Source organism: Columba livia, chromosome 20 (assembly GCF_036013475.1).
Source record: "Columba livia isolate bColLiv1 breed racing homer chromosome 20, bColLiv1.pat.W.v2, whole genome shotgun sequence".
Classification (NCBI taxonomy): Eukaryota; Metazoa; Chordata; class Aves; order Columbiformes; family Columbidae; genus Columba; species Columba livia.
This window is the reverse complement of record NC_088621.1, coordinates 2,788,115-2,815,095: the sequence shown is the minus strand read 5'-3', so window position 1 is coordinate 2,815,095 and position 26,981 is coordinate 2,788,115. Positions and strand designations below refer to the sequence as shown.

General features: G+C 47.4%; 1 protein-coding gene and 1 long non-coding RNA gene across 5 annotated transcripts in view; both read left to right on the top strand.

The window, feature by feature from the left end:
• Positions 1-26,981, top strand: part of YPEL2 (yippee like 2) — a 35,679-nt gene that overhangs the window by 1,212 nt on the left and 7,486 nt on the right. For 3 of the 4 annotated variants that reach the window (XM_065036794.1, XM_065036795.1, XM_065036797.1), the window contains exon 2: positions 11,987-12,299. In XM_065036794.1, coding sequence (XP_064892866.1) covers positions 12,183-12,299 — 117 coding nt within the window. In that variant the 5' untranslated portion in view covers positions 11,987-12,182. Of the gene's footprint in view, positions 1-9,019; positions 9,153-11,986; positions 12,300-26,981 lie in introns of all 4 variants that reach the window. The other variant, XM_065036796.1, reaches the window with a different exon arrangement.
• On the top strand, positions 24,175-24,983 carry LOC135575905 (uncharacterized). Its single transcript, XR_010467335.1, has 3 exons — positions 24,175-24,310; positions 24,502-24,628; positions 24,748-24,983. It is a non-coding gene; the product is annotated as an uncharacterized LOC135575905 (long non-coding RNA).

Genomic DNA, 26,981 nt, shown 5'->3' with positions numbered 1-26,981 from the left:
CCCATGGAGCAGGAACACCCAGATGAGGTTACACAGGAAGGTGTCCAGGCGGGTTGGAATGTCTGCACAGAAGGAGACTCCACAACCCCCTGGGCAGCCTGGGCCAGGCTCTGCCACCCTCACTGAGAAGAAGTTTCTTCTCAAATTTAAGCGGAACCTCTTGTGTTCCAGCTTGATCCCATTACCCCTTGTCCTGTCATTGGTTGCCACTGAGAAGAGCCTGGCTCCATCCTCATGGCACTCACCCTTTATATATTTATAAACGTTAATGAGGTCCCCCCTTAGTCTCCTCTTCTCCAAACTAAAGAGCCCCAGCTCCCTCAGCCTTTCCTCACACGGGAGATGCTCCACTCCCTTCAGCATCTTTGTTGCCCTGCGCTGGACTCTCTGCAGCAGTTCCCTGTCCTGCTGGAACTGAGGGGCCACAACTGGACACAATATTCCAGGTGTGGTCTCCCCAGGGCAGAGCAGAGGGGCAGGAGAACCTCTCTGACCTACTGACCACCCCCTTCTAACCCACCCCAGGTACCATTGGCCTTCCTGGCCACAAGGGCCCAGTGCTGGCTCATGGTCACCCTGCTGTCCCCAGGACCCCCAGGTCCCTTTCCCCTACGCTGCTCTCTAATATGTAATTTCCCAACCTATACTGGGGTTCAGCCAACCCCTTTCCCCCACAATTTGCTAAAGTGAATCTGTCTCCACTTTTTTTCTGGCCTCTGTCCTAGAACAGAAGGAGGACGGCCCAGTGAAGGGTGTTCTGAGCTGCAGACTGTGGGGAAGGGTGGGCTGGTTCCCCTGCCCTCCTGACACGGCCTCCCCAGGCCCCGCTGCCTGCTCCAAATCAGGATTTTCTGCTAATGCGTTTACAGTTACTTAAAGCTTATGCTGGGGAGCACATAGACGCCTTTGCTGAGTTAGGCGGTTGTAAACAAGCCGATACTGAAGGAGCTCTACTTATAATCCATGAGAGGATTCTGCCTGCAGAGGATGTATTTTGTGACTTCATTCTTGCAGAGCACTCACACCAGTGTTTTGTTTTAAGATCTTATCGAGTTGGGATCCACACCTCTCGTTTCTTGTAAACATTGTGTGACATGTAACGGCAGTGGTTGAACAGCGAATTAAGATGTTCTCCTTTTCTCACCGGATCCCTAGTTCTTGTCTCCTGCTAAAAGTGAGCCTGTGCTTTGAAGTGAAAGTTGGAAATGCTGTAGGGAGGGCAGAGATGTTGCTTTCATCTCAAGAAGATGTCAGGTGCCTATTTTTTTTTAAGCTTTCTTTGCAGGTGTCACGTTCATGGTGCCAGGATTGGAATAACTGGCAAAAGTGTGTTGGTCATCACGCTCCCCTGTGTCCTCTGGATCACCAGATTTTGAATGAGTGATTTCCTTTCTTTGCTGTTTGTGGGTAGTTGTGTCAGGGCTGTATTGAGGAAGCCAGCATCAGTACCTGTAAATCCACATTCCCTCAAAGGCTCCTTGACTCACGCATTGAATACCTGTTGCTGAGAGAGAATTTAATTAAGGAACTGGTCACTCTAGTGTAGGTCCTGGCTGGCAGTTCAGAAGGTCCTTGATCCAGTGTTGTACTACATGAGCGCTGCAAGGATTGCAGAGGAGTAAAAACCATTTATTTTGTGTTCTTGCATCACGGCCTTGCCTTTGACTGCGTGCGTGGAGGCCTCTTGAGGAAACACCAACAAAGCCAGGCTTTTGTTGGTCAGTAACTGGCAAACCTTTGCTTGAACCTGAGCAGGGTCTTCCTTAGAGATTGGTTCTGAAGGGCTGGAGCGGTGGGGATCACAGAGCAGAGCCTGGAATGGAGAAACGGCCGGTTCAGCTCTCTTAGCTGCTTTGAAGCCATGATGTTCAAGGGGGAATGGAATATCTGGGTGTATTTATCACTTTGAAACCAGAGCAAAATATACTGTTGCCTTTTTCTTTTCCCCTCCTTGATAGAGCTGTAAGTTGGTCCTTTAGGATGTTCCCTCTTTCCCATGCTTGCTAATTCAGAGGTCTTGTCTTCTGGATCTAATTACAGTCACTAAAAACTGAGAATAGGTTTCCTTTTCCTTCCAGAAGCCAAGGCGAGCCCACAGAAGAGATGGACTACTGTGACTTGGGGATTTTTTGGTTCTTTAGAAGAGATCTTTGGCTGGTGAATCAGCACGTCTGTTGGTGGGGTGATGCCGATTGAGCATCTGGACCTCTTTTTTCCCTAAACAAAGATGTTTCATAGTTTGTCTTCTTTGGGGGGGAGGAAAATGCAGTTTTCCAGGTGTGCTGCTGCTCCGGAGCGCTGGGTCCTGGGCCTGAACCATGTTCCCTGTTGCCCCCATCAGACCCTGCTCCTCATCCTGCACAAAACCCAGCAGTCACTTCTATGATTTGTGCTGTGTCTTATTTGCCATTTTGTTCCTCATTTGTCAGGGCAAGTCGTTGTCTTGCAGGACATAATAAGCTGATTATTCGTGTGTTCTGGCTTCGCAGCCCTCGACTCGATAGCCACGTCTGCCAGGCCTGTCTGGGAGTGTTCTTTACCCGCCGACACGGGATGTGTCGGACGTCGGGAGCAGCTTCGTCTCCGGAAGCGTCACCGGACTGGCCAAGCCACTTAAGGCTGCAGGAAATAACATAGTTAATGAGACTTAGTTCTCCCGCATCTTGTACCTGACAATCTCAAAGCACTTGACAATGCTAATTAAAGCTAATCACACTCCTCTGTTTTTAGTAAATAGCTATTATCCCTGCTTCACTCTTGCTTTAACAAATGATAGTGCCAGGCAATGTGAGTCACTGGAAGTTATGGGAATCCAACCCGTAACAGCTGCTTTCCGGTCTCCTTGCGCAGGCTTATGTGTCTGAGCAGAGATCGTTTCTTTTACACCTGTTCAAGTGTCGGGATAGTGTGTTAAAAGGTGCCGTGTTTTGCTGACTCACCAAAATACGTGGCGCTTTTTTCTTCCTGCTATTGTGACTCGTAAAGAACTAAACTCCCTAGGTCGAGCGAGGTCTATTAAAAGCTTCAAAAGCCGAGGATGCTTTGAATTTGCCCTTCAGAGAACTTTTTGATGGGCTGAGAGGGGAGGCAGAGCGGTGTCAACGCTGCTCTCTCGCTTCTCCTGTTTCACATTGGCGGTGGCTTCACTACAAGGACAGAAACGCAGCGCGGTGTCGCCTGCGCGTTCACAGCTCAGCCACGGAACTCGACGTTTCGGTGATGAAATATTCCTGAAGGGTGGCTCGAGCAGTATGTTATTAAAAACAGATTGTCCAGCATCACATATAAAATAGATGGAGTTAATAATTAACTGTGGAGAGGGGGAAAAAAACCTCTTTAACGAGAATCCCAGGAGCTCCCAGCTGAAGAGCTGCGAGAGGTGAGTCAGTTCACATACCTTGGCAGGAACCGCAGGTTCATGGGGAAATCCAGGAGGAACTAATGACAGAAACTGGCAGGGTAGCAGCTGACTGGCCGTCTTACGCTAGATTTAGTTATAAAGGAACTGTCGTGTGAAGGCTCGAGCTATAAATCTTCACCTGGCTTTGCCTCCTTGACATACGAGTTGCTGCTCCGTCAATGGAAATGAAAGCTAGAAAGATGGAGTTAGTACCTCATTAATATAGTAACCGTTGCATAAAAAGTGTTACTGGCAGAGGCCGGTCAGAAGTCAACATCTTATCCTTGGCTTTACTCAGAAAAGGAGACCAATGTAGGTAAATAAAGCGACTCTCCTGTGACAGCCGCACTTGTGCGTGGTGTGAGGTTGGGTGAGAGATGCTGTGGGGAAGAACCCTCTGAGCAGATGGAAACCTCCAGGATTTGACCAGGGGAGCCTGCAAACAGTCAGTTGTGACAGGCAGATGTGGCAGAACCTTCTTGCAGCTGCAAATGACTTTGAGGATGTTGGGAGGATGCTTACAAGAGATAATGTTCTCACCGTGTTCCCTGTCAGCACCCAGCTGTTATCAGGGAAACAGGTGATCCATCCAGCAGACCAAATGAATTAAATCTAGTCATACCTGCGTTTGCCAAAATGGAATGTAATAAAACAATCTAAGGAGCACAAAGAAATGTAATGATAAGAGATTATTTGGGTAGCTAAACTGTTCTACAATTAAACGAGGAAGAGAAGTTGGGAAGGTACAGAGTGTTTGCATTTTGTCAGTAATTGCTCAGTTGGGGGGACAGAGCTTTTCCCTGATGTCTTTTGTTCAGCTTGGAACTAGAATAGCAAGACGAGGCTCATCTTCATTTATAGAACCCTGTATATGCATAAGATTGGCAAAATCTGGTGTCCTTGATCTGTGGCTCCGGGCACGACCATCAGGTTGGATGTGCTGCTTTCTCAGGTTGGACGTGCTGCTTTCTTCAGCAGGAAGATGGGTATGAGCTGAAGAGCTGCATCTTCCTGTGTGTTTGAGCCATTGCTGTTGTTTCACTCGAGTGCATCGTATCCACTCGGCCAATGCAGCTGAAGGACTGTGAGCCCGTTGCGGGGGATGCTGGCTGGAGGTTTCCTGAGACGTAAAGGAGGAAATGAAGCCATTTGTGTTTTAAGTTAATTCAGCTCGCAGTCCTTGTTTATTTGTGGCGAAAGCGGGGTTTGCTGGTAGGAACCAACCCAAGTGCTGGCTTGTTTCACGTTTTCCATGGCTGACTGTGATGCTTTGCTGCTCAGATGTTTCCTCCTGCACTGGGTAACGCGTGCTGGCATCTGTTGCGACTGATTTGGACCGCGCTGGATGGTACCTGCGCGGTGAAGGTGGGCAGCCCGCAGCGCCAGCGCTCGCCATGCCGCTCCTTATCAGCAGCGCAGGCTCCTCTGCGTTGCAAAGATACGGCTGCCAGGCAACTCGGGGGGAGTGGGAAGCGGATTGAGCCGGAGGTGTCAGTCACTCCTCGGCAGAGCCGAATCCTGCAGTCGCTGTTCATGCGGTTTGGTAGAAAGACCCAGAAAAGATAAAAAATGTTGGAGCCAGCCCTGTGAGATGATGCCTGTCCTGGCTGCTTTGTGCCTTCTGAGATGAAATTGTAAAGGGAAGAATTTGATTACAATTTCCAGAATGATTTCCCTTCCCTGCGTCCCAGTGGTGTCTGGCGCGTCTGAGCGGATTGTTCTGAAATCGTTGTTCTGAAGCGCGGGGAGAGGCGAGTTAGCGGTTCTGACGCTGAACGGTCCAAGTCCAGCCGTAGATCTGTAAATAAATTCAGAAAGGTGTCGTGGTCGTCTGGTCCCTGTAGTCTGCAGCCAGGAAAGAAGCATCTCTGCCCTGTGTTCGCTGAGCTGTTTTAACCTGATCTTTGCTTTCTGGTCAGTGGTGCGCTGCGGTTCAAGACAAGCAGCTCTTGCTGTGGATGCAGGAGCCGCCTGGACTCGCTGCTCACCTCGTGGTTGCACTTGAGAACCTGAAAATGCACCGATGTGGGTGTTACCTCTTTAAAAAAACAAGTGAAACTTTAAAATTTGATTTAATCTCCAAATTGGCAGAAGGTAAATCAACTATGTGAAGAACGGTTGTTTTAAAATCACTTTGGTTTTACTAAGTTCTGGATTAATGGTGTATACAGTGACAGAGCTAGATGGACTTGCACCCAAAGTGAGTTTTAAAGATTTGCTCTTTGTTCCTTTTAAGTTTCAACTCATTTTATGTGCCTTCCACATCATCTCCATGGACAGTCTCTCTATTGGAGAGAGACCAGGAAGGTGGTTGTAGGGCTGCTGAGTCTATTTTTGATGGCAAGATTGTTGATAGACTGACATATTGCCTATTTCTAAAAAAGAAAACAAAAATACAGCACCTTTAAAAGGTGATTATAATAATGGCAGTGACAGTTTTAGTGCTGATGCTGTTCAGCAGAACAGTAGCGCAGTGTTTTTCCAGGCTGGGGTATGTGGAGCGCGGCAGGTGCAGCACGGTTGGCGTCCCTGTCCCTCATTCACTGTGGCCAGACAGTCTCCAATTGCTTTTTGCTGAATTCCTCTTTTTTTTTAATGCCCTCTAGTGGTTACCTGGCAGTTGTCTGCAATATTGTTTGCCATCACAATTGCCTTTTGCATCCATCCATCCTTCCAGCTCCTTTTTCCCAGAGTCATTAGATGCGAAGGGCATTGTCCCCAGTGCGTGCAGAGAGAACCAGCACCGCAGAAACAAAGTGGCTTGGTAGGAGATATCCAGAGGAATAAAGGGGGTTAAATATCTTTCCAGTTGGAGGCTATCTAAAAGAGAAACCTGCTCCATACTATTATTTGTATTGTGGTTGTGTCCATATATCTGATAAAAGCGCAGAGGATTCCCGTTGGCCATCTTCCACCCTTTTTCTTGGTATTTTCCTGTCTCCGAGGGTTTGCAAGGTTTGGAGAATGAGCTGGGGAGTGCAGGCATTAGAGAAGGACCCGGTTCGTGTGTCAGTAGTGACTTGTGTTGATTGCACTGAGCTGCGTGCCGTGTCATCTCATCGAGTGTTGGAAATTGGTGCATTTCAGAACCTGATACAGAAGGAGTAAAGATACGTCATGTACACCCACATCTTATTTAAACTCATTTCTTGGCTTTCCCTTGTGTTCTGCGTTTAAATTCAGAATGGTCATCCTTTCTTTTGGGGCCTTTCACAATGTACATCCCACCCTCCTGCCTTCAGATGATCTGGCTCCATCTTTTCCAGAGCTGCCTCCAAGCAGGGTCTTTTCTTGCAATACCACATCGGGGTACAAAGCTCCTTCACTGGAGCTTCAGCACCTGGAATCCTGAAACTAACTTTTATTCCATAGGGAAGACCGGCAAAACTGGGCATTAAACCCAGGCTCTAGTCGCAGCTTAGAGACCAGCCTTCCTCTTTGAAACCGCAGTGCGTTAAGTAGTGTTTAGGCAGCTTCCAGGTCAAGAAAACCCTGGTAAGTAAATGTGTTTAACTCGAGCATTTTCTCAGGATCGTACTAAGACCCTACAGCACAGCCAGCTGCTGCAATTGTTTGTGACCTCGTAAAAGTGGAAGACTCTCCAAACCCCATTCCTCTTGTTCTTTCATTGCATTTGGCATACGTACATCTCTGATTCTTTCTATATTAATGAGAAGAAACACTACAGAAGGAAGGCCGGGTTTCCAAAGATATGGACTTTTTTTCAGACCTACTACAGGCAGCTTTCTGTAGCATTTGCTGTCTTTTAATAAATACTTAAATGGACTAAAGTTTATCTTAAAAATCAAATAATCCATGAAACAAGCCCTCAGACCCAACAAACCTGTTGTTTGCCCTGCCAGAAGAAACAGGAACATTTGCATCTGAGCTGCACTGCACATGGGTTTTATGCAAAATTAGGCTTCTCTGTGGTGGTTTTTGTTCTCTGCCATTGTGCCATATGGACTCGTACAAGCAGTAGCCTTGTCTGGCAAGCGTTTGGCACGGACTTGGCATTTCTCGGTTTTGCGTTTCCTGAATCATTAACAGCTTCGTGTTGCACAGGTGGAGGGTGAATGCTGAACCAAAAAGTTGTTGGAACTGCACAATGTGTGTTCTGGTTTTTGCTTCGTGGAGGTGGCGTCCGCTTCAAACGGAGCGGGGCAGCCCGGGCACACGCAGTGCGCGCAGCTCATTCTCTCCCCGATAACCACAACAGATGATGCTGGGAAGCTTTTTCCCCTAGAATTCTTTCCTTTTCTCTAGACCAGTTTTCTGACTTCCTGTGAACTAACTGATATGCAGAGATTTCTGTTCCATCCTGAGTGCATCCATCCCAGAGATAAATTTCTCTTGAAGAAGGACAAAAGGCAAATACTGGTTTATGTTGCTGGTGACAGATACTTACCTCTCTCTAACAGTGCTGAGCATGACGATAAAGTAATCAAAGCTCATCGTTCTGATAAACCAGAGGCACAGCCTAAAATCATCCCCCTGCCTTTGTTCTGCGGTAAAATGAATGCACCGTTAGCTGTTAAATGTAGTTTAATTCAAAGGTGTTTGCTACTAGGCCAGAAAAAAAAACACCAAAATTAAAAATTTGGGTTTGCATTGCTGAGAGCCACAGATCCTATTTGATACATTTTGAGATAATATTTGAGACAGAAATGGGTTTTACAAGCTGCTAGCCATGCTTATAGGATGTAAGAAAGTATTTGCTATTGTTTTTCCCTCTCCTATACTATGATGAGGACAGAGCTTTTGTGCGATAGTGCACAAGTGACCAGGCTGTTGGGCTCAATGCCGTATGAAGGTAGTGCCTTTATAAAGCGTGGCTGCCACATATGAGCTTATCTGAAGGGTTTTTTCACGGTAGTTTCTTACTGAGGTTTCCCACCAAGATCTTAACTCGCAAATCTTCATTCTCACGCCTGCTTTAAGCAGAGAGATCTGTTCGATTTGCCTTCTCAGCACAGTACTGAGAACAGGAATTGCAATTAATCTTAATCTGGGCTCTGATATCATCTCACTTTAATATTGTGTTTTTGTCTGCTTCGAAAAGGTCAAATGTTTTTGTTGCTGTTAAATGTGTTAGGAGGTCAAATACATGAACACTCACGAAATGCTTTTGCAGAAAGCTGCGTGCAGCAGATAATTTGTTTGTGTGTGTTCATTTCTCTGTTACATAAACGCAGCTGTAGGATTTCCTGGTTGACTCGTTGTTCTGGTGCTCAGGAGGCCTGGACGGAGGGGTCGGCAAACAACAGATAAAGAGATTGCTCTTATATTATTCCGGTTGGGTACCGTTTGTGTCTGCGTTCGGCTCTGATGGCTGTGGGCTGCTTTCTCCAGCCATTCTGCTGCAGCACTAGGCAGCTCATCAGAAAATAAGTGTTTGGCACAGCAGGATGGGAGGGAAGGAGTAAAACTGGTGGTGGGTCTGTTCACCTGTCTGTGCTGAAGAAAAGGAGAGGCGGGGGATTGCAGCATTTCATTGCAAATCAGTGGAATCTCGGGTTTAGGCACAATCTGTTTTCTCATTCAGAAATGGGGTGAGGTGATTGCCAGTCCTCGCGCTTTCCTCCAGATGGTCTGTCCAACGTAATCTGTTCCTTCCAGACAGCGCCTTGGAATCCAATTGCGTTTGGCCCCAGAAAGAGCACACTCGGTCTCCTGCTTCCGTGCGCTTGGAAGACAAGGCACATGGCTCACAAATTCCAGGTTCCCAGTTCTGTGGCGGCTGGGATATAAGGTATCGGCTGCTGAATTCGGGGCTTGGCATTTGGGGATGGTTCTGTTGTCTTGTGAGTGTAAAGGCTGGTGTGTGGCCAGTTCAGCAGCGCGAGGATCCGTTGCTTTTACTTACATCTAGTCAGCAGAAAATAAGGACGGATTCTGCTTTGGTTTGCATCTTGTTTCTGCCCCGTTGCAAACTTAAGGTTCAGTCATCGAAGCCCTTGTCGCTGTGGAGGGGAAAACAATGCTATCTAATGCAAAACTGTTATAACCTGAAACTATAATACCTCAGTTTTGACAAAATTGCACGTGGAGGACTCGGGCAGGATACAGGTGAAGGCTGCCTGATTTCTCTTATTTCTCAGATTAGTGCAAAAGATAAATCTTGCTGATGCCCAGAGATGCAGCTGTGTAGCAAATAGCGCACAGGCAGTCTGCTCAGTGACAGGTTGGCCACAGGAATTCCTGGCAAGAGCCTTTTTGACTGTACAGGAGGAGATTTAGATCCTAACCATCTGCGAAGTGAGCAGTTCTGTGTCAGGATGGGTCTTCCAAAGCTCTCACCGTAACTTTAATTGGAAAAGGTTAATCTGTTTACTTAGTGTTTGCAAAGAGCTTTAAGGATGAAAAGTGCTACGTAAGTGCTGACTATTATGATCATGATAGATATGCTTTATCAGCAGTTTGCAGGATGAGTAAGTCTTTTTCTTCTTTCCCATTTGAGTGTGAGGGACCTGCCTTCTGGAGAGCAGAAGAAAATATTTCAGAAAAAGGGGAAAACGGGTATCCTGTTGTTGACTGGTGCCTGTCCCCTGTTGAGCACTGTGCACGGTTGTAGTATCATGGACCTTATCACCAAATGATGCCCGTGGGAGCCTGTGCCAACCTTCCCGTGTAGAGTTTGGAGGATCTGTTCACTGGGCAGCTTGTGGCCCGTGTTCCTGGCTCTCAGGGGTGGACCAGCAGGTGATGCTCTCAGAAGCGCTAAAGAACTTGGGTGTCTTGAATCTTCTTTTTCAGTGATGCTGAGAAGACTTAAGGAGCAGAATATTGGAGACGGGTGTTTCCATAATGGTGCTTTACCTGTGTGATGAGGGTTTTTTGCACATCTCGCTGTCTGACGGTGAGGCTTTCCAGCAAGGAGCTATTTTAGCGATGTAGCAGCACAGTGACCTGGGCTGGTTTTATTCTAACCTAGAAGATTATCAGCTGTGATTCAGGCAAGTTACGCACGCTGGCTCAGAGACCAGCTCTTAAGCTCTTGTACTTTTCTGTTTTGTCCACTTCCGAAATCCCCATTGCAGGTCAGGTGTGGGGGGTTTATTCTTGTTTTTCTTGGTCTTTTTGGGGTAACGTTGTTCCAGTATTTGATACACAGAGTGCAGACTCAGAAACTGAACAGAATCACATGTTTTATGGCAAGGAAAATCCTCCTGGGAGGAGCAGCCAGAGTTCATGATTAATTTCTAGAGCATGCATGCACGCCATGTTTCGGGGAGGGAGGGGAGCTGCCTCCTTTATCCTTTATGCTTCTTCCATCCTCAGAAGGAACACTTGTAGCTGGTACGGCTTAGAGTTGTGGGATCTGAAAAACTGATTTCTGCCAACAAAAAGAGGCCCAGACTTGAGCTGCCTTGCAGGTTCTGTCAGATGATGTCAGATTGTAAAATGGTGTTTCCATCCTGAATAGGATTCTTAACTGTCTCTTGCTATCAAGAATAGTCTTTGGAGGCTGATCCTCGCTTTGACTGCTGTCAGATGTTCCGAGTTTAAAAAAAGATAATAAATGCTAGAGTGTGGTTTATAGAGTAGCTTCTACATTTGGAGCCTGCCGGGAGTTCTAAAGGAGAGTGTAATGCAGTAAAGCTCCATTTCCCATGTGGAAACTGGGGCAGAATGGAGAGAAGAACTGGTTTGGTGGCTCGTGCGCTTTTCTGGTGGCTGAGGAGACCCAGGTCCCGGCTTTCCCGCAGGTTTCTGGGCTGTCCCATCAGCGGGTCACGCTGGGCAGCAGCTGGCAGGGCTGACTGGGGGTCCCGGTTTGCTCCCTGTCCGGCAGGACCCAGCTCACAGAATCACAGAATCGACTGGGTTGGAAGAGACCTCAGAGATCATCGAGTCCAACCCTTGGTCCAACTCTAGTCCGTTTACTAGATCATGGCACTAAGTGCCATGTCCAATCTCAGTTTAAAAACCTCTAGGGACGGCGAGTCCAGCACCTCCCTGGGCAGCCATTCCAATGCCTGACCACTCTCTCTGTAAAGAATTTCTTTCTAATATCCAGCCTAAATTTCCCCTGGCAGAGTTGAAGCCCATGCCCCCTTGTCCTATTGCTGACTGCCTGGGAGAAGAGACCAATCCCCACCTGGCTATAACTTCCCTTCACGTAGTTATAGAGAGTGATGAGGTCACCTCTAAGCCTCCTCTTCTCCAGACTAAACAACCCCAGCTCCCTCAGCCTCTCCTCCAAGCGCTGGTGCGGAGATGGGCCTCGGTGCGTGCGGCTCTGCAGAGGCGTTTGGGACAGACTAAGCTTGGTGAAAATAATACTTTTAGCATCTTTGTGGCTCCTTAGTCACTTGCAAATCCATTAACTGCTGAAAGAACAGAGATTGCGGGGGGAAGATGGTAGATAACAGAAGCAGGGAGATGTGAGGGCAGTCAGCAAATCAGTAGTGGAGCTGTGAATGAAACTCTGTCCTCTTTGATCCAAGCTGCAGACATCACACCCATCTCCTGGCTGCTCTGACTCTTCTCTGCTCTCTCCATCAAAGGCTGGATCGTTCTGTGGGCTCGGAGACCATTTGGTGAGCTGAGTGTTCTGTCTCTGTTCTTTTTTTTTGAACTTAGGTTTGTGCGAATTCCCCCGTTCCCTCTGCCCGAATCTCTTCCTCTGAAGCGGTCACCAGCGTGTGGAGCCTGCCCCACACCCATCACCTGCCAAACCACGGCCTTTACCTGCGTGTTCCGCTGTTTCCCGTGCGACCCGTCCTGCGGGAGCGCCTCCTGGGCCACCCCCGAGTTCACGCAGCGCTCCGTGGCTCCAATGGTGAAGATGACAAGGTCCAAGACTTTCCAGGCGTATCTGCCTTCGTGCCACAGGACCTACAGCTGCATCCACTGCCGGGCTCATCTCGCCAACCACGATGAGCTCATTTCCAAGGTACGTGCGTGGCCTCGCCCGCAGGTGCTGGGCGGACGCCTCCTCCCCGGGGAGCGGAAGGTGCGTTCGCCCTCGCTGCAGGTCACTTGGCGTGGCCTGAACCGGTACCGCCATTTTTTTTTTTGCTTGGAAATTGGCTGGCAGCCTGAAGGACCTATTTGCGAGCTGCTGTTTTTGTTTTAAGTGATTCCCGCTGCCCTTAGTTATTTTTTCAAAGCTTTGGCTTGGACTAGATGGTCTCCAGAGGTCCCTTCCAAGCCCAACCATTCTGTGATCTTGAAAATAGCTGTAGGGGACAGTTTTCCACCTTTGGGCCTCCAGAGTGCTTACAGGTGGTCCATCTCTCCCATGATACCACCTCCTCCTTCTCATTTCCAGTTGTAAAACTGCACTACCTGATGGCCAGGACTGTGTGAATTACCTTCCTGATACTTCTTGTTCGTGTACGTGCTTTTCAGCACAGGCAAAGGGTTGTTGCATGGTTGTGATTTGGAGGCGAAGTGTTTGGAGATGTTCTCTCTGCTGAACTCAGAGCTGCACCAAACAACTACACTAAAGCCCCTAGTGTTCTCTGATGCTTCTACCAAAATACAAGACAACTTTCCAAAGACTGAGAGTTGTTGCTCAAACCCTCATATTGTTGCCATTCTACTAACAAGACTTTGCAGTGGAAAAGCAAGGGGTGGATGGTGGGCTGTGCTCGGAGCTGGGGAGGGTGGAAGGATTCTGTCCCGTCTTCTGATCTGTTGCTCACAAGGGAAAAGGGCTTGAGGATAAGCTAAATTAAAAGCTTTCAGAGCTGGTAGGTCAGGGGCCTTTACAGAAGCAGCAGGCCAGTAAGAGGATCTCTTTCTGAAGTGTGAAAACTAAACGTTCTCGAGTGTCTGTTGGAGCCTGCAGTGCCTGGCTGTGGTCAGGCATCAAGTTTCCAGGTTCTGGCTGCCTCGGCAATCAACTATTTAATAAAGTTCATTCAGTTTATAAAGTTTGTGTTAGGAAAAGCAGACACACCATAAGATTTATTAGCTGAGAGGCAATAGTGCTGTGAGCTCTGTGTGAGTGTGCACACCTTAAACCAGTTCAGCTTCTCAGAGCAGCCTTGAGGGAAAGGCCGGGGTTGGAAGGGACAGAGGTGCTCTGCCCGTCGGAACGTGTGTGCTGCTTCCCCTTCCTGTTGGCATGGGAAGGACTGGAATGTGTCACCTTGCACCAGGGGCATCTGCCCTTCCAAGCTTGACATCTGAGCAGCCCTGGGTGTCCTTTCGGATTCTCCGTGCTGGGTGCTCAGATGTCTCCTCTCCCATCAGAGGCCACCTCCATCCTTTTTCTCTCGGTTGTTGCGTGGGCCAGGTTGATCCGCACCTCCATGGTGGTGTCTCCATGCCGAACAATTGAATTTAAATATTTTGGTATGAATAATGCTGATTGCGGACTGCTACAATTTTGGTTTTTCCAATTTGTGAATAGGCAGGCTTGCTATTAGGACTCACTTGTGAGTCATTCTGGGCCTGGTGAGGGTTCCTCTTGCTCTGGTACAGTTGCAGTTGTTCCTAGCAGAGCTGTCCCTGGGGACCGTCAAGCCTCGGGCTCTTCAAGAGGAGGAGTTTGTACAGTTCCTCCACAGAAAGGAGGTTTGAAATGTAAATGGCAACAGCAACCTGGATGTGAAATATGTTGAACCCCTCAGACCTGCTACGTGACTTCTGTGCTCAGTTGAGATATCTGTAAAATGGGGTAGTCACTCCCCTGCCTTTCTGGTGGGAGTTGTTACCAGCTGGATTCTCTGTTGGAATACGATATGGTTTACTGTACAAAGAAGGAGACTTGTTTTACTTATTGCTTTTATGGTGGATTAGAATTTGCACTCTGCTTTTTTGTCTTTCTGACGCGGCTGGTCCCCAGCCAGGGCAAACACAAGGCTGTGCGCGCCCGGTGCTTTCACCTCTGACGTTTCCTTCCCCTCCTTGTTCCACGTCCGCGATGGATCGCGTCCCCTGCACGGTGCAGCCAGCTTTGCAGGTAAGCAGCTTCCAGCAGGGCAATGCCAGCGCTGCAGGCTGCTCGGAATTTGAGCTTCCAGCCGTCGAGGCATGAAGTAACTGCCCAAGAATGCTGACTGCTAAAACGTGGACACGGGAGGGAAGGTATGAAAGCACAATATGAGGCTGTGTGCATTGAATCATGGAAGTATTAACTACGGTGTGCTACGGTGCTTGTATCTGCTCGTTCTGAAAGTTCATTGTAGACCGCGGTGTAAATTTGTAATAGCGTTGGGACCACATTGCTAGTGGGCAATGCAGCTTGGATGTAAAAGGTTTAGGGGTTTAGGTTTTATTTTTCATAGTTCTAAACCCTGTAAGATACATTATTCGTAGAACTGAAAAACTTTATAAAACAAGTAATTGTGCAATCGTAATTTGTACAGCTGGCTGTTAAACTGAGAACAGAAGGGCAGTCCCTGCCTCAAGGGGTTTCCAATATGTGTAGAAACTTTTCCCAGGCAAACTTAAATAGTCATCTTTTTATCTGTTTGAGTTAGATTTTAAACGTCTCCCTGAGGCCTTCTGCAGTTCTTTCATCACAGCCTGGTGTTAGCGTCTGAGACCCAGGCGGTGCAATTGCCATGCTTGGTTTCCATGTGAAAATGTGGCAAATGGAAGGAAGAAACGAGCACCGCGAGGACTGGGAAGGGAGGGGAGGATTTTGTCAGACTGGAGTGTTTCTCAGACTGAAGCATATCCCATCTTGAACCTGACTATGACACTTTAATCGGAACAGCCCAAATGACACCATCTTTGGAAGAGTTCCCTAGAAAACAAGCTTTTATGTAACAGCAGGGTGTTGGTGGTTTGGCTTGATGAAGTTAATTCCTCTGTTCCTTTTGCCCCAAGTTGCGCAGAGACCACATGAGAGCCATGAGCTTTTAGCTCCTTTGGATACACACGAATCGCAGCATTGGCTTGTGCCGTTGGCTGGAACACGAGCTGGAGCTGAATCCCAGTATTGTTCTGTGTCAGTCAATACTTTATTTCCTCTTCATCTCCAAGTTTCCCCCTTAGCCCTTCAGCACCAGTGTTAACTTACTCTGACTTCAAAGTGTTTTGCCGGGACCACGTATCCAAAACCTCTTTGACAAACACGCCTTGGCAGGACAGTTTTTGCTCTCTTTTCTACTTAAGGAAAACCTTGTGCATTAAAACGGGTGGAAGGTTTCTCAATAAGCTATTGCTATTTAAAGAAAATAATCGATGCAGAGGCTTTTAAGAAGATCCGAAGCTGTTACATGAAGCCGGTTACTAAAATGTTGCCTTCTTACTTGGCCTTTTATCTTCTGCAACTGACGGGAGAAAGTGGTTTGGTATGTCTGATTTGTAATAAGATCTAAATTGTGGGTTGGATCGTCTGGCCAAGAAGGGCCTTATAGACTTAGGAAATATAAGGTGATAAGATAGATTGGGTGGACTAAGTAACTAGTTTCCTTTTATACGTTCCTTTGGTGTTTGGGTTAGCATGAGTGGAGGTTCTTGTTCCCTTGTAGCGAAGCATCATTTAAAAATCTCTGCCAAATTTAGTACATTCTCTTGTTTCATTGCTTTTTCCAATGCCTAAGTGGACTGAGACTTGGGGAACTCAGCCTTGCCCTGCAACAGATTCATCTGTGACCTTGAGTAAGTCCCTTCATCTCTTTGTTCCTCCTTTCCCCACCTGTACAATTGAAATGCTGCTGGTTTGTCCAGTCTGCTTGGAAGATAAAGCTTTGGAGCAGGTACTGTCTGCTCTTATGAATTAGTACAGTGTGTCCTAATCCTCTTTGGCTTTACTGTAAAAACAAAAACACCTTGCCAGGCGACTGTAGTTCAAAAGCGTATTTCAATGCCTTCCAATTGCCAAAAAAATAAGTGAAAGATACTTGTTACGTTTATCTTTCCCAGACACAGCATTCCCGTGGCTTTTAGAATGTTCGAGAAACATCTATATTTGATAATCAATGGTGGCAGAACTTCTCTAGGAAGGAGATGGAGGGGCTTTTCTTGAGAAATGGGCCTTCCGCGTCATTTTCTAGTGGGGCCTGGGGGAGCAGCCAACGAAATAGACATTTACCAGTGTAAATGACATCTTAAAGTGGCAGATGTGATGCTGGTTTCTACCTGCTCTGTGCTCTTCACATCCTTCGTCAGCCTTTTCTATTTGAATTCATACGTACCTGGTGCACAGTAAAAAACAGAGTGGAGCAAGAGCAGAAAGGCACAGCCCAAACAGAGCCGTGGTGATGTCTTTCTTGCTGGCTGTTTTTTAGCTATGTGAACAGTAATTCAGCAGAAATGTCCCCGATTATGGAAATATGTAGGGAATGTCTTGTGGGCTCCTGCAGTTTCTTTTTTTCCATGAATTACTGTGATCCAACTGCTCAGCATTATGCGGTGCTGTGTCCCCTGAAGTTAGCCTGGGGCTTGCTGAGGAGGTTAATGTTTCCCTTTGATGTCTTCACGGGACCCTTAGTGAACATGAAATCCTTCAACACAAAAGGCTGCAGCTCCTCCAGCATGGAGAATTTGGAGGAAAACAGAGAACTTGTGTGTGCCTGAATTTCTCAACTGGGGTTGGATTGCTGGCTGGGGAGCCCATAGAAGATCCTCGCCATGATCTCAGGTGGGAGTTGCAAGATTTGTGGGCAAATGTGGCTCCTGGTCATTGCGACCTCATTGCTTCCCTGGCGAACAGGCTGCTGGAGCCTGAGCTGCTTGGTACAACAGCCTCTCGCTGAGCTTTACAGCATCAAACTTTGCTCCTTTTTGCAACTGGGGGATCTTACAAGGATTTGGAGCTTTGGTGCTGGCTTTCAGGTCGATAAGTTGTGGATTAATTCAGCTGCGCTGAGGCGTTTGGTGCAACGTGCATAGGTGAAATAAGCAGCAATCGTTGGGCTTTTTGGTGTTTGCTTTTGTGTGTCTTTTTGGTTTCTTCTGAGTCCATGGTCGAGGCAGCGCATGATGTTGTCAGTGCTTCGCTCCTCACGAACCAGCCAAAATGTTAATGTCAGTTCACCCTGAAGACATGGAGCCATTTGCTGGGCGGGGGGAACGTGCACTCAAGCCAAAACAATCCTAAAATTACAATGTGGTGGTTTCAAAACTTTAATTTAATGGAAAGGGGTATTTAGCAAGTGTCCAAGGCTGGTCAAATGAAAATAATGGTGTGTGGGGTGAGGTGAGTATTTCCTTTCCCTGGGTAAAGTTCTCTACTATTTTTCATCACACGGGGTTTCCTCATGCTTAAAAAGTAGATCTTGAGTTTAAGTTCCCACCTTCATGGCGATGAACTCGTAAGGCCAAGAGCAGCTATCACACCATTCATCGTGATTGCAGCACGTCCTTCAGAAAAAGCATTTGGGCTTGATTTGAAAACTTCAAGAGGGAAAATTCAGTGCTCCCCTTGGTCGTTTTTTCCAGTGGTTAATCATCCTTACTGTTAAAAAAAAACGGAGATTTGAGTTTAGGTTTGTCTGGCTTGTGCTTCCCATCATTGGCCATTATTTTCTTCCTTTTGCTACAGAAATAGATCTATAGTACCTACTGTTTCTCCCTATGAAAGGTTGTGGTACACAGTAACCAAGGTTACTCTTGATCACTTTTTTTGATAGGCTAAATAGATTCAGCTTTGTTATGGCACAATGTCATTTTTTCCACTTCTGTATCATTTTTATGGTTCTCTTCTACCTCTTTAGCGTTTCAACATCTTTTTAGGAATGGGAACAGGGCTGTTCTCATTGTTCCAGGCTCAGACTCAGCAGTAACATCTTCACAGCATAAACATTTCATAATTGTATTAGTTCTACTGGCTCAGCACAGTGAGCCTCTCTTCATTTATTTGCTCTTAGCTCTTTATGCACCAGGTTTATCAATTTTATGCACATTTCTAGAAGCTGTCCAGTAGCTTTTGGATCCTGCTTTTCAGCTCTTGTTCCTTAATGAATTGTCACTTGTAGATATTATTCAGAGCTTGCTTTTAATTGCAAGTATTGCTAGGGTTCAAGCTGTAAGTGACAAACAGCAAAGCAGTTCCGTGATAAGTCGTTGGGAGTTGTTTAGCTTCCCATTGTCGCTGCTGTGAACTTGTGTCAAGGTATCTTGTAGTTCTCGCCTTTAAAATGAAATGCGGGTTGAGAGGACTTCAGTTCTCAGTAGAACAATGTGTCATCAAAGTTGTTGAATAGGAGCCTTTTCTGTAGCATTTTGACCAGGAGAATTGAGCGTTGATGAGGCGAAGATGAACTCCTGCAATCAAACCCATCCCCAGGACCTTTGCTGGGCTGTGGTTTGAGTGCTTCTCATCAGCTCTGAGCAGCCTTATTTGAGGGGGAATAAACAAATAAAAATGCCCTTTGCAGGAAAAAGTCAGGATATGAAATCTGAGCTGTGTGCTGAGTATTTGTAATACCTATTCCATAGTGCGGCTACCTACATCAGATCTTTCTCTCTTGTGTAATTGCGTCCTCTGGGGCTCACCCTACAAGTTCCCGGGCTCCCTCCATTCCTACTGTCTGTAATAGGATCTGAAGACAGTCAGGATGTGGTTGTTGAATAGAAAAAGCTCAAGGTAATTTGTACATCCTTGTATAATTGTGTTTATACAGCAATTAATTGCTGTGTGATTTTAAAATATTTCATTCTGTTCCAAAAAAGAAGGAAAAAGGTCATAATTCAAAATGGTTTAGAATTCCCCGTCAAGTAGGAGGGACGGGGTAAATATGGATTTTTCTAATCCATCACTTTCTTTGTGGAAATAACTCTCATCTGCTGCTTCCTCTGCCTTAGAATTGATTACCTGGGCATAAATAAAATACTGTTCCCATTTATTATCCAGGGAACTGCCAGGGACAAAGGACAGTGAATCATCAGGGGTTTTGCTGCAAATCCTGAACGACTGGAGCACGGAGCTGATGGGGTCTGAGCCTTCCTGGGTCTGTTGGGTGATTCAGTTGGCAGAGGAGATGCCAGCAGGCTCAGAGCCTTGCTGATGGGGTGAGCTTCCCATGCACGCGTGTGCTTTTAATCTGATTTATAGCGGTGAGAACAAGCCCAGGAAAAACGCAGGTATGAGCCTCACAACTCTGAGACCTCTGGTTTAATGTGCATTTTAGTCAGGGGCTCACATGAGCACGCATCCGCAGTAACAATATAAATTTCAGTACCAAACGCTTGTTTTATAGCGGACACGAACATTCAGAATTTAGGCAACAGACTGAAGAACGAAGGATAACTTTTGATGAACCTTCTCAGCAATAAGGTGAATATACAGCAGCTTCATCTCACTGCGGTGGATCTTACCCAGGGCCAGAGAGGAGCTGCCGCCCGGGACGGATCTGCTGCTGCTGAAAAGCAAGTCTGCTCTCATTGTCAGCATTGCTGCTATTTTGAGCCGAGCGCCTGTATTAATGGAAAACAGCGTTCCACTGATACATGGGCAGCTGCTATTATGCTGCTAATTCAATAACTTGTTGCATTAGCAGTTTCCATTTCCCATCCCAGTTCTGTTTTCTGTTTATCTCTAAAACCCATGCGGTAGCAATAATTAATGTGGAAAGAAAGGGCTTTACCCTCCCCCTGCCACCCCTTTTTAAAATGATTTGATTGTTGGATGCTTTGAGCCGATATCAACCCACAGGAAGACAGCAGCGCTCAAAAACGGGGGAAAGTTTTGAAGCACAACAGTGGCAGCAGTCAGAGACCATCAGCATCGCAAGAGATGCCCCAAAATATTGTGAACTTTTAATAAATTTGATATGTTGTTTTTTTTTTTTAATTTGCCTTCAGTTGTTTGTGTCTTTAGTGTTCACATTTTGAAATTTCACTTTGAAACACATTTTAAAATAAATCAAAGCGGAGTCCAGCAGCCCAGGGCTTTGCTGGGTAGGCTGGATAGCCCAGGGCTCACCATAACATGATGGGATTTAACAGCGTCGCATTTGAGCCGAGTCTAAGTCTGGAGGGGAGCCCACCAGGCATGTCAGCGGGAGAAGGGGACAGAGAAGGTTGTAGCTACATTTTGGATTTTGTCATGCTTTACAAAGCTTTGCTTCAGGCTCTGGCTTAGCAAAGTGGAAAACTTTGCTTTCCTGCACTTGGGGAAAAACAAAACCCTCGATTTTTAGGCAATCTTTATTAGTTGCAAAACCTCCAAAGAGATCTCTCTTCTGCGACTGCAATGTAAAATCTCCTTTTGAAAGAAATCTCCTGCTCTCCCCTCGGGTGGTAATGGACAGTCGTACTGACACATGAATTAATAACTGGGAATGTGCTCCGGGATCCTGACCCATTTAAATCACTTTGTGCAGCCTGTGTGCCCGGGAGCGACGCGGCCCCGTCCCTGTCACCTTCGCCTGTGCTGACGTGCGTTCGGGAGCCGCTCTGATGAACGGGACGGAGCAGCGTTCCACGGTTCTCATGGGATCAGGTGCCTGTAGCATCCCGCGTGTTGTTCATCTTCCAAACATCATCTTTTGGTTCAAGATGCGTTTTCCTCAGTGTTTTTGAGATTCTTGTGAACAGTCCTGATTTATTTTCTTAGTTTCAATTCCTAGAAAAATGGAAAGAAGGCAGAATCTCTGTTTTAAAAAAATAAATCAAACAAAACTGGTTTAATTTGCCTGGATTTTGAGCCAAGCCGAGTATTTTGAGGCTCGGGAGCTGGGGTGCTGGTGTGGGGCCCTGCAACACTTGTATTTCGGAGCGCAGCACAGTCTGTGATGTGAAAGCTCTTGCAGGTTCAAGTAGATCTGAAAGTGGCTTCAGCTGGTGACCTTCTTTCAGCCTTTTTGGAGCTTCTGCCCTTCAGTCCTGCTGCCCATGGCATGGGGGGGTCAAGGACTTAGACCCAGCATATGGGCACGCAACAGGAATCGATGCTTCCCCCAAAAGGAGGATGGAGCAGAAGCGTGAGGTTCTGCAGTCGCTGGTAATCATTACATTGACCTTTTCCTTGCCAGGGTCAGAGAATTTATTTCCCGGGAGGTGATGGCAGCGGGGTGACCCGCTGGTGGTTTTGTGGGTGTGTGTTCAGACCTTTGCACTGTCTGGCCGTGGCGTCTCCCCACCCGTCCTGTGCGGTAAAGGGCTGAGTTGGTTCCCGTTAGGACAAAAGGCTCATACCAGCAACACCCTCGTCCCTGCTCCTGTCGGGCCTGGAGGGAACAAAGGGGTTGAACAAACACTTGCTGTTGCCAGGAGGCAGAATTAAAAATTGTAGTAACATCTCCCCATCAGAATAAAACATAAATAAATGCGGTAACATCTTTCATCTTTGCAGTCTGTGCGCCTTCCTTCTCACATAACCTGAGACACAAAAACGCTGTAAAACTGCTCAGAGGTGGCTGTTTTTAGGATGAAACATGGCAGACTTGTAGTTATTTGCTGTTATTCGCGCAGCAATGTAAACTGCTGGGGAATAAGGCTGTGCTGAATTAATTGAATTACTGCAGAGATGTGTTTGGTCTACTAATTCCGTATCGACTTTGGGCTTTAAATAGCATTAGGGACCCATGTTAAAACCCAATTAATACTCAGGAACGCAGTTTGAACAGGGTAAGGTCACATCCATGCGCGAGGTGGAATAATGTAACCGGTTCCCTTGACATGGGTCTGTATCGCGCATAATCGGAGCAAAATTGAATCTCGGTTTAATCTGATCATTGACTGTCGCTTCTGTGGGGAAGAACAAGGTGGAATTAATGAACCCTGAGGAGGTCTCTGTAGTCTGCGCGGATACAGGGACCAAGTAATTGAACTCGTGCTCCCTTGGGAAATACTTGAACACGGTGCAAGTAGAGGGTTGAAATGGCTCTTGTGCAGCCCCCGGAATCTGCAACAGGTATTTTCGTAGTTAAATTCTCCCAACTTGCCACTGCGCCATGGCTGATGAGTAACCTCGTCTTAGTATCACCAGGCATAGCGGTTCCTCTGAACACATTGCAGGACTTATCTTTTTAATCAAATCATTGCTGACGTAATTAATCGGGTTTATGAGGTGCTATTAAGGCAGAGCATCCTGTGCGATGTTGGGTTTTAGGTGGGATAGCAGCCGATAGGAGCTGGGATTGAGTGCTCGAGGGAGCAGGAGGAGCGTGAGGACAGCCCGTGTTTTGGAGCACGTCTTTATATTGCAAACTCCACTTGGGTTGACGTCATGCGTTGGTCATACTTAAAGGTCTCTTCCTATTCAGGTTATGTTATAGGTGTTTAAGGGCTGTATTAGACATTTAACGGTTAAATCAGCAGCAAGAATAGATAAATCTTACAGTCAGTGTTGTGCAAATGACAGTAGTAACTTAAAAGCAGAAGTTGTACGTGTAGGTGGGAAGTGATAACAGGGCTGTCTTGGAGTAGATTGCTGGATGATTTTTTCTTGCATGGACTTCGGTGCCGCTTAAACCCGGGAGCTCATAAAACTGTTTCTCTTACTCACTGAACGGCTCCGTCCCAGCGGGGATATTGCAAGCGCAGAAAATGTCCTTTTCTGCAGCGTCCAGATGGCTGTGGTCATTTGGCTTCTCCCGGTGCCGTCATTTCCCATCGCCCGGGACATGCCGACGGCGTCGCTCTCCAGCGCTGGCTTTGGGCTCTCGATCCCGTTTGCATCCTTGCAGCGAGAATTATTTGTGGCTTTGAAGAGCGTAGCACGGAGTGGCACACTCTGTTCCTTCTTCCTCTTGTACCTCTTTGGAACCAGTTGCCTTTTCATTTTTGCTTTATTGGTTTGTTAAAAGGCTGCCAGCTGGATATAGGTAAGCGGGGGTTTTCTCTGCTGCAGTCTGCAGAGAACAAGCATCAGTACGGAGCCATTTAGTCCTGGTAACTGCTTCCTATTTTTCCAGATGATTCCAGCCAGCTCTTTTTGTGTTGAGCCTATTGTCAAACGCTGTCACAAAGACTTGGGGTATTAATCCTCTCATCTGTTCCGCGTGCGGAACTGCTGAGTGGGCTGTGCGGTGAGTGAGACGCTGTAGGTACGAGGGAGAAGGGGCAGGGAGTGGAGGCGTGTTTGGAGCACGTTCAGAATTCGTGCCTTTCCCTGGCTGTACTGAATAAATGTCAAAATTTCCTTCTGTGTCTCTACCAGTAATGGGAATGTGCAAGTGTCTGATGGGGTGGGAAGGCAGGTGGAACAGGGTGGAGCGATGGAGGGGATGAGCCCTTCTCTGCCTGCGTCTTGTGGTCATCCGTGTGCTATTTGTCTAAAAAAGAACGCTCTGAAGGAGTTGTGCATCTCGCTCGGAGCAAACAGAACGGCAGATTCAGCACTTCACACTGATGCCAGCATATGACAAATGGGCTGAACCGAACTGACAGCTGCCAAGGTCACGGGTGTGCAGTATATAAGGATTCAGCTCTGGGTCTCAGCTGAGCCCATCTCCAGCGAGCAGAACGGCTCTGCCGCGGCGGAGCTGGCGCTTCCCAGTCGCTGGCTGCGTGTCCCACGTCCTGCTGCGGCAGATCTGGTTTCACAGCGTCCGTGGAACCCAGCTCCCTGTCCCGCAGACCGTCTCTCGCCGGAGCTGCAGTTCTGCACTGTGCCGCTTTGCCAGCAAATTGAGTTGGGAACGTCCTACTCTGAACAACTTGTGTCTGCCCCATACCGTGATGATTAGGTAGTCTGTGTGATTGTCCTTTAAACTGGATCCATGATCATGTTACAAGGAGAATAAGAATTATTTCCTTCAAACCCACCCGCCCCCCACCAAGTCTTTGTAACAATAATGATTTCACAGATGTAATTTGGAATCAGCACAGCTGAGGGGGCCGTAATGAGCGTCTGTAGATTGGGTGATAGGAACTTCTAAAAGCAGAGCAGCTGCCAAAGGCATCTTAACGTGGAGCTTCTGCTGTAGCGAGAGGCAGCTTGGCAGGCGAGGACCCGCAGCCCAGCGCCTGAGCCAGCCTGGTTTCCCACCTCAGGCCCTGCAGCTTTTACCTGTTTCTGAGTGCAGCACCCAGGAGCGGGGAAGGTTTTTGAACGTGAGTACTCAGGAGGAATAAGCTGTTGTGCATGTGTTTTTTTAGAGGGTTTGGGAGGGAGGGAGAGGTTTGTCACTGGCATGTACAGATGTGTTTCCAGCCAGACATTGAGCGTTTGCAGTGCAGTGAAAAATATGTGCTTGGGCTTTCAGTGGGAAACAACAACAAAAAGTCCTTTCCATTTCTTTCAGCTGGGAAGTGATGCCAGGAGCTGTTGTTTCAGAGAATAAGAAGCCTGGGTTTATGAGCATACGTGTAAGATACGCCTTTGAATGCGTATCGTGAAAATCTACACTGAGAAAATGTATAGCATACAAAGTAGGTGACTGTCACTGTTCATTGAAAACCAAGCGTGTCATGGAAATATCTTTGTGTGTTTCTTAAAAAAAGGAGCATCTGTTTGTATATAAATATATTTGTTCCTTCTGATTTCATAGTGCCCAGTACAGCATGTGCCAGTTTTTCTGGAGTCTCAGAAGAGAAGGAACATCTCCAGAAAATGCTGAGGTTACAACACCCAGATAAAACCTGCTTGTGCTACCTTTATAACGATACAGGCGGGTTAGTCTCACAGAGAGCAAATGCACTGGTGAGCTGGGGATGCTTGCCAGACTTCTCTTGCTTCTTCTTCTATGATCTGCCAAATCGTTAGCTGGCTGGAGGGTGAATTAAGACAGGCGGCAGCCCTGAAAGCCGAGCAGTGGTATGTTGAAAAGTTCTGCTTGGGCAGGGGATAATTCATGTGATTTTATAGGTTTTTTTTGGTGGTGACCACCCTTAGATACCCTGAAGTGCTGGGAGGACGGGCACCTCTCAAAGGATGCTGCTGTCCCCTGGGAGCGGGCTGGAATGTGTCCTGTGAGCCCCGAACACAAAGCTGATGGCTTTGGTTTTGCTGTTTATTAAAGACAGGCCTTTGTACAGCGGTAATGGAAAATCCTATTTCTGTACCAATAAAAACTTTGCTCCCATGGTTGTTGTTATTGGCAAACGTAGTCACTTTGGTGTTTATGGAAAAGTATTTACAGGGCAGGACTGGGTGGTGAGCAAGCTTCATCTGCTTTCATTTTGCTTTGATGGCGCACATGTTGCTGGGGGAACCTTCTCTTTCATCCCTCCACCCCATCCCCTGTCTGTCCTCCAGGCCGGTGTCCCTCTGGTGCAGCTGGACAGCCCGTGTCCCTGCAGTTTGCTGCAGCAAGGTAGAGCCTGGCCTAGCTCTGGCTTAGACTCTTTTTAAGGCCTGGGGGGGGGCTTAGCTTTGTGTGGGTTCCTGCTTTACCACAGGGGACACTGGAACAATGCAGCGTGTGTTTCATAGCGCTCGGGCTACGCCGAGTTGGCGTGTGGGGTATCAGCCAGCTGACAGCAACAATAATAAAGAACTTGAGTGCCGCAAAAGGATTAAAAGAAGCTTCTCTAATAAATGCAATTACACAAACATGCTTGAGCCATGTGTCCTATTTAATTCCTGCCCAAGAAAAGAGGCATTCCTCAGGGCATTGCTTTTGTCTGAGTGAAAGAGATATCCCAGTGCCTCGGGCGTCCTCTCTGAATCCAGAGTGGCTCTTCTGTGCCGTGGGTGGCAACTGATGTTGGGCTTCGGATTCCTCTGAAGAGCAGCTATTGCTCCAGAACCGAGTGGGTTCTTGGCCAGGCAGAGCCCTTGCTGCCAGCCAGACCTCACAGGCAGCGTTGTGTTTGCCCACAGAGGTGCCTCTGCTCCGCGGAAAGGGGCCGATTGCAGATGTTCTTGCAATTGGGGATCTTCCAGCGGGCCCTGGCCACAACTGGTGATGATCTGCTGTGGTTTTGCTGCTGCGTCATTCTCCCTTGTCCGTGTGCATCTCTGTCCGGTTGTATCTCATGCCTTATCGCTGTCTACAGCTACCTGAAAGGAGGTTGGAGCGTGGAGGGGGTTGGTCTGTTCTCCCAAGTAGCAAGTGATAAGACATGAGGAAATGGCCTCAAGTTACACCAGGGGAGGTTTAGATTGAATATTAGGAAAAAATTCTTTATGGAAGCTGTTGTCCGGTATTGGAACAGGCTGCCCAGGGCAGTGGTGGAGTCACCATCCCTGGAGGGCTTTAAAAGACCCTTAGACAAGCTTCTTAGGGACATGGTTTAGTGGTAGAGTTAGGTTGTGGTTGGACTTGATGACCCTGAGGGTCTCTTCCAACTGAAATGATTCCATGTTTAGATCGAGTCCTGAAGATGTCCCTGGTGTCAGTGGGGATATGAAGGCTTGCAGACAGCTCAGCAAGGTTGAAGTCTTTTGTAAAATCACTAGAGCAGAGGTTGTATTTGTGTGCACAGCGCCTTGCACAAATAGGTCCGATCTCTCCGTTCGGTTCAGCATCCATCTGTGCGGTCGTCCGAAGGGGAATTCACACGCAGTGGTGTTTAAAAACTGCGGCAGCGCGACGGGAAGCCTCCGTGAGATTGCAGTCAACGTTGGGCAGCAAGGCCATAAACAGAACCGAAAGGGTAAAAATAGACATTGCTGGGATACGAGAGGGAAAACAGCTTCACTCTTGAAAAGCACATTGGGCTTGTCCAGCACCGCAGTGCTGGTGATACCGGGTGAGTTCCCAGTGGGCGGCTGGTGCCATTTGTGACATGGGTGCTGGACCAGACTCTGCTCTTCAGGGCTCATCCCCTGACATTGCAC